At 35.5% G+C, this 12,792-nt stretch overlaps 1 protein-coding gene across 4 annotated transcripts in view; it reads left to right on the forward strand.

The window, feature by feature from the left end:
- LOC121420354 (E3 ubiquitin-protein ligase CBL-B-like) overlaps positions 1–12,792 on the forward strand; it is a 44,739-nt gene that overhangs the window by 18,662 nt on the left and 13,285 nt on the right. The window contains exons 5-8 of one of the 4 annotated variants that reach the window (XM_041614948.1): positions 417–437; positions 4,850–5,011; positions 5,475–5,823; positions 8,894–9,550. In XM_041614948.1, coding sequence (XP_041470882.1) covers positions 417–437; positions 4,850–5,011; positions 5,475–5,823; positions 8,894–9,550 — 1,189 coding nt within the window. The remainder of the gene's footprint in view (positions 1–416; positions 438–4,849; positions 5,012–5,474; positions 5,824–8,893; positions 9,551–12,792) is intronic. The other 3 variants (XM_041614950.1, XM_041614949.1, XM_041614951.1) reach the window with 3 other exon arrangements.

Here is a 12,792-nt window from a genome sequence, read left to right on the forward strand (position 1 = left end):
AACTTTAGTGAATTATAAATTGGAAGTTTGATCTTCCACTGAATGATGATTTCAATATCGGTTTTGGCGTTGGTGTGGCATTCGTTATTTTACAAATCTCATAAAAATTAAAATTTTCAATTCTCACATATCTCATAGGTCTTGTATCAGCTCTTTGGTGAAATCATTAAAATGGGTATTTTTATGATTGCTTTACATGTACATGTATAGTGATTTGAAGTTTAGTGTTGGTGTCGGTGTTTCATTTCATTTCACTACTTTCAATCCTTGAAAGAAAATAAATTTCATTTCAATTCTGTTGAAACTCATAGTTCGTGTAACATCCTTCTTAATTTTGTATAAATCCATCGCTTTTTCCTCTTTTCTCCCCCTTTTCCTTCCACTATTCCTGTTTCTTGTCTTTCTCTATGCAACAGATGAGGATGAATTCAAATAGGGTAAGTTTTTACATGTGCATGCTATTTAAAGGACAAGTCCACCCCAACAAAACTTGATCGAATAAAAAGAGAAAAATTCAACAAGCATAACACTGAAAATTTCATCTAAATCGGATGTAAAAAAAGAAAGTTATGGCGTTTTAAAGTTTCGCTTATTTTCAACAAAATAGTTCGAGCCAGTTACATCCAAATGAGAGAGTTGATGACATCACTCACTATTTCTTTTGTATTTTATTATATGAAATATGAAATATTTTGATTTTCTCGTCATTGTCATGTGAAATGAAGTTTCATTCCTCCCTGAACATGTGGAATACCATTATTTTAACATTTTGTGCTTCAGGCAATGAGGTCCTAATCATCAAATTCGTAAAAATTGAAATATTGTATAATTCAAACAATAAAAAACAAAAGAAATAGTGAGTGAGTGACATCATCGACTCTCTCATTTGGATGTAACTGGCTCGTTCATATCACTATTTTGTTGAAAATAAGCGAAACTTTGAAATGTCATAACTTTCTTATTTTACATCCGATTTTGATGAAATTTTCAGCATTGTGCTTGTCTGATTTTTCTCTCTTTATTTAAATCAACATTTTTCTGAGGTGGACTTGATCTTTAATGAATTCATATCTGTAAATAAATGTAGACACAGACAACTATCCTTGAAATGAATTGTTTATTAAACTTCATTTAAGATCTAAAAAAATAGTCCTTTCTCTTGCAGCTAATGCTGTGAATAGCCTGTGATCATATTTGGAAACCCTTGATATACTAACTTAAAAAAGGAATCATCTTAGATTTTGAAGCTATTCCTTCACTGAAAGGAAACCAAAATACAGGGAGAAAATCTATCTTAGAAAAAAAATAATGAGAGGACCAATCTAAAACTTGTTTTATTAAAATCGGTTATAGAATAATGCGAGTTTAATATGGAAGTTTGAATACTTCCATAATAATGGGAAAATCTGAAAATCTACAAAACAAATAGAGAGTTGTCCACAAAATAAATCATTATGAAGCATGTTTGCCAATTTGAGGATTCCTATATCAAGTACAACAAGACTTTTTTAAACGTCCATATTTTGCTTATTTCATAGCCGATTTTGATGAAACTTGTTTTAAATTGTTCCTCTCATTTTACTCTTTCCATTATTAAAGATTGCTTCTCTTCTTGGGTTTTGGTTTCCTTTTTGCTGCAATAATGTAACACCCCTAATATTGTGGGTAGTGTAGGTATGATTTTGTGTGCAATTTAGCTTTATATGAAATAGAATTTAATTTAATGCATGTAAATCATAACATTACAATGATTCGACAAAAGATATGTGCAAGTATTCATTCATCATAAAAACATTTTCTTTTTAAAGATACATGTATGAAGCTTACAGTTTAAAGACATTTGAAAACACACTCGTGACATAGAAACGTCTGAAAATCATGCATTATAAACTTCATGATTCATTTGTGGAATTTGCCCTTGAATAATACATTTTTTTGAAAAATGCTTTTTCACAGAACATACTATACATGTATGTACACATTTTGTCTTGGGTATTGTGTTTATCAAGCTGTCATGGTTTAATGATGTTTTTTTTAGACCTTCTTTGTTGTCATTTTTCAATTAAACAAAAGTCAGAGCGTAATGTCATTGCAAGCAAACAGATACATAGTGAACTTTGTTGAATCCTTTGCCAAGCATTCTAGTGAGGTCTGAAGTACATATCACTTCCTGCTTCTAAAGCACTCTTCAATCAAACAAGACTGCTTTATAAAGGAGCTTCCATAATTGCACAGATCATGGACCTTCCACTCTGTCAGAGTACATGTAGTCCATATAGGTACATGCACAGATCAAACATACATTGGCTATGAAGATTAAATGGTTCAAACAAATTCAAACTCCAATTTCATCTACCACTCATCATAAAACACATTAAAACATACACAAATTAAAGGTGAGATAAATATAAGAATTGAACTGACAAAACACAAGGTATAATACAATAATAGTGAGGGGTATTTTATAAAGAGAGGAGATTTGATTGAGCTTCCTCAACAAATCATACATGTAACATTACAATTAAGATATTTTTTCTAGTTATCCTCAATTGAGGTACATTATTGTCCATAAAAATATAAAATATACAAGTTTTTACGTAAATAAAATTCACATATCGCACAATATTAAAAAAAATACAACAAAAAAACAATAAAATATGCTACTTACACTACCAGTCACGATTCCTTGGCCCGCTATCACCCGTCGAAAACCAGAGAACAATAGATTCAATTACAAGTTAGAGATACATGTACACTTGAAAGCAAAGAGAATTATTAAAGACAACAGAACAACAAACATCATGCCTAGATTATTTACAATTTCAAGCAGTGTACTATAAATAGGAATTGTTTGTATTTGCATTTCAGAAACATGAAGAGATTTGCTTGCCCATATACAAGGGGATATATTTTTCGTTATTTGTAGTCCTTTAACATCATAATGAATATTTCGTGCTTGTAGTTCTTATTTTGGGGAAATATTTTTTAAAGAAAAAACTTGAATTGCTTTGGATATTTTGTTGCTGAATAAATGTTCTTATTGCTGATGATAATATATTTAAAAATTAAAAGTATAGGTCATGCTGTATTAGATTTGGGAATTGCCAGAATGATCAGAAAAAGGGAGAAGGGTCCATGGGGCCGAACTTGTTACAAACCTTTGTCTACATCAAAACATTTTCCCAAATTAGCCTGATCATCAATTAAAACTGAAATATTATATTCTAGTAGAAATCACTGTAGCCATTTTGTCCATGTAGAAGTCAACTTTATGTAATTTATGCACCTTTTAGGGCATGTTGTGAAACCCAAAGCAGGGTTTATGTAAGCATTTTTGCAGTCGTTAAACTTTGAATTTGGTATCTAAAACCCGCCCTCTGTAATGTTTATGTTTGTATGTGAAAAAACCCTTTTGAGCATTTGCAAATTCAGTATTAGAAAGCTACAAAAATGTCCAGAAATTGTTTGTTTGAGAAGCAAGGAGTTTTATATAAAGCAAGACAAAGGTGCACAGAATATTTTGAATGATAAGGCATTCCATCAATATGAAATATGATGTAAATTGTCAAAAGTTATTGAATGAAACATTTTGATTTTTATACCTTTCATATTATAACCATTTTATAGGGCACACTCATTTACCGGTATATAAATCTACATACAGTGTACATGTGCTAATGAATTTGAATAGTAACATGCACTTTTAGGGACAAAGATAGGCTTGAATGCCATACAAACCCAACTATACAGTACATCGCTCTCTATCTATCAGTCAAACCACATCATTTATAAATTGTAGTTATTACGACAATTATCTATGGACTAATGACCACGATGATTCTCCCATGGCAATTATATTTGTATTAATGACCAATTATGATTCATTGATGACAATGTATCAGAAACAATTGACATGCATGTGAAATTATTTTGTACGCAGTTTATTTTTAATAATGATATGTGAGAGTAGAAAAACCATCCCACAAGAGTTTCAGGTCTGATATATCAAATAAAATTATCATAAAAATTATTTTATGCGTATATTCAAGGGTCCAGTGACGTGATTTATGAGTTATATTGATTTTTGTATTCATGCAGGTACATACACTGTATATGATTTATGAAAATTGCAACTCAATATATATCTGTTATGAGATGATCAGTGACTCAATATATTACTGATCACTGGTGCAATATTTTTTCCGAGTGACCAGTGTACTTCTAAAAAAAAGAAATACGTAAAAAAGTCAGTGTAACCATTTATGAGAATTTCATCAACCACTTTGTCCTACTATTGATCTAAATATTCAGTCTTTCAAATGATGAAGTTATTTCATACCTGTAATTAACAAAGTAGAGCTATGGAAAAAGGAGTATGGAGCAGGATTTCTCTAATTTCTTTCTTGAAAAAGCAAGAAAAAAAAGATCCCAGTGACAGAATAATCCTGTCGCTTTGGGGCTGCCATATTGTTCTGTTTGTGACTTTTATTTTTAAAGTCCATAGCAATTCTGGGGTAGAGTATTAACTAAGAATTACAAACAGATGAAACAAAATGGCCACGCCCATGCTACAGTATTAAACATATTTCCAATTGAATCATCTATTTTCTTTCAGGATTCTTATTGGCAACCAATGCTGTCCATTTTGTGGCTGTTGGTTAATTGGACTATTATAACAATATTCCATGTATATGCCTGCAATTTTCCTTGCAAAGTTTGCTTCTTAAACAACACTAGCCTCTGTCATCATTGTTGCCAATTTGAAATTACATGGACTGTACTTCCAAAAAAATATTTGGCTATTAAATGTCTTTAATGTTGCCAATTTGAAATCCTTCATTTTTTGCAGGAGGCTGATGGTCAAGGCTGTCCGTTCTGTCGCTGTGAGATTCGAGGAACCGAACCGATCATCATAGATCCGTACCATCCGGACCGGACCAAGTCAGTTCGGAAGAAGTCAGAGGTGGAGAAAGAGGAGGATAAGACAGCAGATGGGGACGATGAAATAGATGTGAGTCATGATAAATTGCCAATTTGATGTATGATACTGATTATGTTGCGATGGTATTATTTTAGGAAATTTTATATCAGCTACATGTAGCTAATGATGTGTGGGTTTTGTTGATTGCACCAGTTCCTGTCTGTTTCTGTAGGGTATGAAAATTAATTAAATATCATACATGTATTACAAGCCTAATGAAGTTGAGATTAACTTTTTGCTATAGCTGTTCGAGCCCTCGTTTTATAAAAAAAACCGACAACCCAAAATGGTCTCATTGTTTAGCATTGGCATCATCCATTCAAACTCTTGATTTGTGTAATTGTTGATGGTGACCTTATGGGCTTGCCTATTTTGAATTCTGTTTATTAATTGATTCTATTCGTTTTATGTAAAAATTCTTAAAATACTATTAAAGGCAGTGACATTGATATATGCTTCTAATTTTTTGTCTGGTTTCCTCCTCTTATACCAGATGCCAACGAACCATGCCCCTTCCCTTCCAACCCACCCCCCTACTCCACCAGTACCCTCCCATACCCCTACTCCGCCCGTACCCAGCGAGCCCGTCTACGCCGCCCCTAAGAAGAAGAACCAGGGACCCCCATTACCCAGCATCCCCGGTCTCCCTCCACGACCATCCCCCTTCTCCTCGCCGTCACATTCCCCGAACATCTCGCCGCGGTCTTCGGTCCAGTACGGGGGTGCGAGCAACGGGACCGACCCACTGTCACCGACGCCCCTTCTACCGCCCAGGAGGTACCTCGATGGGAGCACGGAAGAAGCAAGGCAAGAAGACCCGGAGGCATCGTATCAAAATACGGGTGAGGAGGTGCACGTGGAAGGATGAAAAAAATCTTTGCATTTTTAAGAGTAAAAACATCTTGTTCAATAGCTCTTCACTTTGGGTCAAAGACAACATGCTGGTTCCTTATGTACAAAAAGTATGCGATTCAGTGCAAATATGGATTCCTGGGCTCCGTCTTAAAAAAGAGTTGTGATCGATCTGATCAACCACAACTATGCCAGCAACATCCATATCTAAAATGCATGTTTGTTAAAAATATTCTGCTAGGATCGAAAGCTTAGGCCCCTTTTGACTCTCTTATTTACTCCATTGGCTCTTTTTTAGATAAGCAGTTTTCAGCAGCTTCTTTTTGCCAAAAATATTATAAAGTATATTTCTTACATTCTTTGTTTTCTTGAAAATTCTTTGCTCTTCTCTTTGTTCACAAAGGACATTGTGCAAATTTCCTGGAAAAAAAATTATGACATTGATGGACTTCCATACATAGTTGAAGTTGATTGGATCAATCGTAAATCTTTGTAAGACAGGCCCCTGGGTTACATAACATTAGGCTTCACAATCGATCATGCGACTGATTTCTACGAATGATTGCATTGACTATTGTGTATGATCAATTGTAAAAAAAACAGCTCTATGATCAATCACTAAGCTTTATGTAACCGGGCTCTACTCAGTTTTTTAACAGACCAATCAGCAATGCATATCCAACATGAAAAAGTGGGGGTACATGGGTGAAAATGGCATAAATTGCAAGTATGGCACGGAAACACATTTAGTAAAAAACATTTTCATTGATTTGAGATTTAACCAAACTATTTAAATGCCTAGTTCAGATGCAGAATGTTTTCTGTATCTGTATAGTTTATCAATAAAGAATACAACTTTTCCACCTCAAGACGCAGGTCATTCCAACTTCTTTTTTTACTGGGATCGGGTCCTTTCTTTAACACAAAGAATTAGGATTGATCCAATAAACTTCTACTATGGAATTTCATCAATGCCCCCAAATTTATCCAGGAAATTGTTACAACGTCCCTTTCTAGAATAAACATAGAAGAGCACACAGGATTGTCAAGACCTGATAAACGCATGAATATACATCATACTTACAAAATATGTTAAACAAACATGCATTTTAGATGTGGACGTTGCTGACTTTCCATACTTGTGGTTGATTGGATCAATCACAACTCTTTGTAAAACGGCCCAGATCTGGTTCATGCTTTCATGTTCTTGTTCCAAATGTTTCTACTGAACATTATATACTTGCATAAAATACATCTGTTATATACATCGCATTTCATGCTATATCTTGCATTGTGTTCATATCCTCCCTTTCTGAATAAAAAAAATTAAAAAAATAATACAAAATGGAAAAGCATTGATGGGAAAAGATGGTTTTTATATAGTTCCGTGCATGAATGAAAGTGTATTACCTGTATAGAGGTCAATACTGCCCTACGTTATTTTGCAAAAGGAAGCAAAATAAACTTTAATAATGCATTTTGCTGTAGAAATTTCTCTTCATATTCATTGATATATTTTCATTGTTAGGGGAAGTCCACCCTGATGTAAAATTGGTTATGAAAGAAAAAATGTGAGAACATATCAATTCAAGCTTGATAAATGACCTTTCAAAAAGGTTGACAATGATTGAGGCTTAAAGTTTTTTAGTTTCATGACATCATATTCAAGCTCCTCTTTATTTGTTGGGTACTTTTAATTTCACAAACTGCCATTTTCCCCAGAATTTGGGGTGGTTTTTACCCTTGCATTGAATATATATGATACAAACAGAAAATATGTGATTATGCAATGTCATACATTTAACTCTTTAAAGCGACCTTTCATTGACAAATCATGGGGAAATCAAGGCTTATCTCAGAACAGAGAAGGGATTCCACTTGGCTGCATGTCTGAGGGTGTTATGTAATAAATGCCAGCATGTCTGGGAGGTATTGAGAGCAATAGACTAACCAACCACATGTAAACTGCGTGTTTTCACTTTCAATCATGGAACTTTGCAGGGGTTATTTATTTTGGTTTAGCAATCAAGAGACCTGCCATAAGTCTAGGAATTGGGATTGTTGGAAACTAGAACTGCGATGATCCGAAGTAAATAACCATCACGAGTTTGGTCAAATTCGTGCAGTCCGAAATTTTATCGCATTAGTCTGACGGGCGCTCATGACGGACGGATTATATTATGCAAGTCAAGTGGCCTTTTGCATATTTCATATTTACCCATGATTTGTCAGTTGCTGGGCCCTTTAATATAAAAAAATGTATCTATTCACCATACATTAAAAATAAATGGAGTTTACACAGCATATAAGAGAGGAGCTTGCTAATGATGTCCAAGATTGAAAAAAATAAATTTGAAATCGTATTGATATTATGGAATATGGATGTCAACATTAATAAACCGATCATAATACATGCATGTTTCCATTTTGCTTTTCAAATGAGCTTTTATAAAATCAGGGTGGACTTTCCATGTATGCAAATTTTTTCTTCCAATATCTGTCTCTTTCTTGATATTTATGAACCTTTATATCCAGTCCTTTACTCTCCTTTCATCATTCTTACTTGATAAAATAATGTGATTATTTAAAAAAAAGCAATCAAGAAATGCTGTGGGTTAATAAATTTTAGAACTGGAATTAGTGCAGATATGCAAAAAATAAATCATGCATGTACACAAAAAAAAGTTTTAAAGTTTTCTGAGCAATCCTTGCAAACTGTTAGATTTTAAAAAGATGAAAAAGCTGAAACAACCTTTAATTCCCAACTTTTTTGTTCTCATGTGTATATCAGTGGTGTTTTTGAAGTTTTCTCAGCGGCAATGCAAAAGAGTTTGAACTATGAAATTGCAAAATATGCAATAAAATATCCTATAGCTTCAAACAAAGCAAAATAAACAGCTTATATAAGGGTAAAATGTAGATGAGTTGGGGTGCAGACTTTATTTTCTTTGCACTTAATCAGGGTGCAGACTTTCTCTTCTTTGTGCTCATTAGGGTGCAGACTTTCTCCTCTTTTGCGCTCATTCTGAAATCCTTCCTCTTTACCATTTCATTTGGCAGCTCCTCTCAATCAGCCAGTATTTGATCCATCAGGTCCCCTTCCACCATCCCATTCCACTGGTTCATCACATGACTCAGGGTGTGCCACAGCGCCCTCTACGCCTTACATCAGCGCCGAAGACCCCGCTAGTCTTCTCTACAACGCCGAGGCCATGGAGCGTCTCCGGCAACATGCCGCCACCGCCTCCAACCGCCCCGGCAATCCCTTCCGACGCTCCATCAGCGAGACCACGGATTCCAACGCCGCCATGATGTTCTCGAACCTCGCCGTGGGCGGTACCACGGAAGGTGCCACCGGCTCAATCGGTGATTTTCACATAGATTCTTTTCTGAGCTCACTTTCCGGTGCCTCCACCGCCACCACGGGGGATCACTCCAACACCCCTATATACCAAAACCAACCCAATCTTCTCAACAACGACTCCTCCCACTCCTCCCCTTCATCTTCTAACCTGGATCTTTCTCAGTTTTCTCAAGCTTTGCCTCCCATATCGACACAACCCTTCGGCGCTGGCCCCATTGGAGGGCAGGTCAAGGGTCACGGCTTATCACCTCTTATCATGCACTCGGGTCACGCTGGTTGTCACGGTGATGGGGACACTGATCAGGAAACGATCTACTTGAACATCACACCTCAAGCTTCTTCCAGCTCACATGGTAGCTTTTGGTCTTTCCTATTTATCATCATCATCATCCCTACTAATCCTGTATATGTAGTGGGCATAGCTTCATGTGACTAATAATTTTGTGTCCTACATGCCATTCTTTACATTCCATAAAAATTTTGTTTGTTAAAAGCATGACCCTGTGAAACTATGGCAGTGGCGATTCTGTGTTGTAACAGTTTGCTATTTTCACAGCTTAGTAGATCCTCTTCTTTCATATCCTGCAATCCTGCAATACATGTTATAAATATTGACACATTTGATATTCTATACAACATGATTGAAAAATATGCATGCATGGCTCCGCCTCCCCTGTCTCCCTCTGTACATTTTGCAAAATTGTGCATATGAGTAGATTTGTTGATTTCTGATTTTGTCCATTCAGTGGCTGTGAACAAAGAATTGACCAGCAGCGCACGCTCTGGTGGGTGTTTCATAAAGCTGTTCGTAACTTGAGAGCAACTTTAAGAACGACTGGTGAACCTTTCTTTTGGTAAATGTTATAATAAATTGGCGATGGTTAACTTTACTTAGCGCTTAAGAAAGGATCACCAGTTGTTCTTAAAGTCGCTTTTAACTTACGAACAGCTTTATGAAACAGCCCGCTGAAGTGCTTAGAAGCAAGAAAAAATATGTAATACTCGCTTGTAACCTGAATCTGAAATCATTCTGTTTAATTCCCCCCTTTATTGATCTATATTAATAAAAATCAGCTTTAGAATAGTGTAAATAAATAAAAAAAAATTTCATTTGCCATTTCCGATAAAGTCTTCTTCATTTTTGTTACAAGCAAAATGCCTATCGTGTTCATGAATAGTTGAAATCCCAGTGCATGTTTAGCTTGAGCAATAGCAGCAGGCAAAATAGACAAAATATTTTCAGGAGCTACTTTTCAAAACTTACTACCTATTATAATCTGCAACATTTAAGCTTTAACATTGCAATGAATGGGAGTTTTCCAGGGCTAAATTGCCCCCAGCCCCTGTGTATATTTTCCCCTGAATACAGTACCAACATATTATACAAATAATGCATGTAAGCGCGTGCAGGGCCAAGTAATGAATGATGTGTGAGAAGAGCCAGCGGATATACCTCACCAAGGTCTGCAGGAGCGAGTGCGGTATATCCATTTGACGAGTCAAGCACGGAGTTCATTATTTAGGTCCTCTATGCACAAGAATGTGTGCATTGTTTGTTTTATACAACCCCATGTTACTGAGTTGCCCCAAATGCTATATTTCATCCAAATTCTAGATAATTCCAGACCTAATTACTATCCTGCACTCAGACGTCACTCTGACGTCAAGAATGTGTGCATTGTTTGTTTTATACAACCCCATGTTACTGAGTTGCCCCAAATGCTATATTTTATCTAAATTCTAGATAATTCCAGACCTCGCACTATCCTGCACTCTGACCTCAGAGTGCAGGATAGTGGTTTTGGATGCAATAGTGCAATTCGCTGAAAATCATGTGATCCGATTTGGACCAATCAGATTACAGAACATTCTTGGGAGTTGTATAATATGGAATACTCTGGGTTTCACCCTTATACTAATTCATTTCTTTTTCATGAAAAAGCTTGCCCATTGTCCCCTTCCACAAATGAAGGAAAGGGACATGAGACTTCTATTCCTATCCATGGCTCATTTTCTCACCAGTTTTCAACACAAATTTTCAATTCAATGATTCCAATACTCATGATTTACTATCCATATTTTCATGAGCTTACTATTATTTTCATGCCATATTATTTACCGCCTTTCTGATTTCTCTTCCAATTTCATATCCTCCTTTTCTAAGCCAACCTTATCCTTTTATTTTCTATCACTCACTTTTTTTGGTTAATGGTTGATGATAATTTGCATGGAGCCTTGTCATGAATGTAGGCCTGTTGTATACTTTCGTTTGATGACTGATGATTTATTTGCACATACATAAACCCTGTAATATAGATGTGATTTTGATCCTTATGTACAGTATGTATGTAATCAGTTTCCCTCATACATGAAAATAAAACAAAAATACCAAGTGGGTGTTCCATAAAAACTGTTAAAGTTAAGAGTGGCTTTAAGAACAACTGGGGCCTGTTGCATAAAACTTTTTACCTGAGAAAACTCTGGTAAAAACTGAAAACTAAGGTTAGTCTGATTTCTGCCATTGACTTTAACACAAGGCAAAAACTCCGGTAAAAACACCCTGAGTTTTCTCAGGGAAAAAGTTTTATGCAATGGGCCCCTGGTGAACCTTTCTTGCTAAATAATCACCAATGAACATTCAATGGTGAATATCATTTACCACAAGAAAGGATCGCCAGTCGTTTTAAAAGTCACTTGTTACAGCTTTATGAAACGGCCCCCATTTGCAAACAATAGACAAAGATGTTAACAAAGATCAAATAATCTTTTTAGCCTACAACTTTGTTGTAAAGATATTTCAACAAATTTATTCTTATCCATGATACACAGAGAAGTTGATCATAATATGATTTGGTGTTTGTTTTCATATGAGAAATAGGCTTTGACCGAAAGAGGAAATCGGTCGATGTCAGATTCACAGAATTTGGTATGACTTAAAGAGAAATGCCAGTAGTTGCAGTAAACACTGATTTCATGAGAAAGTCTGTAAAACCAGGCTTAATTGTCAGAATATCATCGAGGATCTAGATCTGGCACAGTTACATAAACTGAACTTTGTGAAATCTTGAAATCTACGCTGAAAAATGTTCACACTGAAGATCACCAACACAGATAGGCACACATGTGACAGTGTATTATTGCTGGAATAAAGACCCGACGGAAGTGACCGAATCCGCGCTTATTTTGCTTATTTCTCAGCAATTACACAATTTCTCCCAGAATCCTTTGGCACATATTTTTTATTCATATAAACAGACACTTGGGTGGTCATTTTATTAGATTCTGTCAAAAGTCATTTTGAGATCGTTACCAAAACTGGAATTTAGCTTTAAACCCACTGCAATAGAACACCTACATAATACCATATGCTACTGCATGCATGCTACTTGTACACAATGCACTTATTCACAATTTCGTACTGCATGTCCATGTAGTAGTGTTCAGAACCAAAGTTTGCTTTTGTTTTCTTGTGAAAGTTTTGTTTGATTGATACTGGTTTCACTGTCAGTGGCAACTAATTGCACTTCCTTAATTTGAAAGAAACCAGGAAAGCACTTCATAAAGCAACTTGGCAGTGAGTTTCACTAACTAGACA

Source organism: Lytechinus variegatus, chromosome 8 (assembly GCF_018143015.1).
Source record: "Lytechinus variegatus isolate NC3 chromosome 8, Lvar_3.0, whole genome shotgun sequence".
NCBI lineage: Eukaryota > Metazoa > Echinodermata > Echinoidea > Temnopleuroida > Toxopneustidae > Lytechinus > Lytechinus variegatus.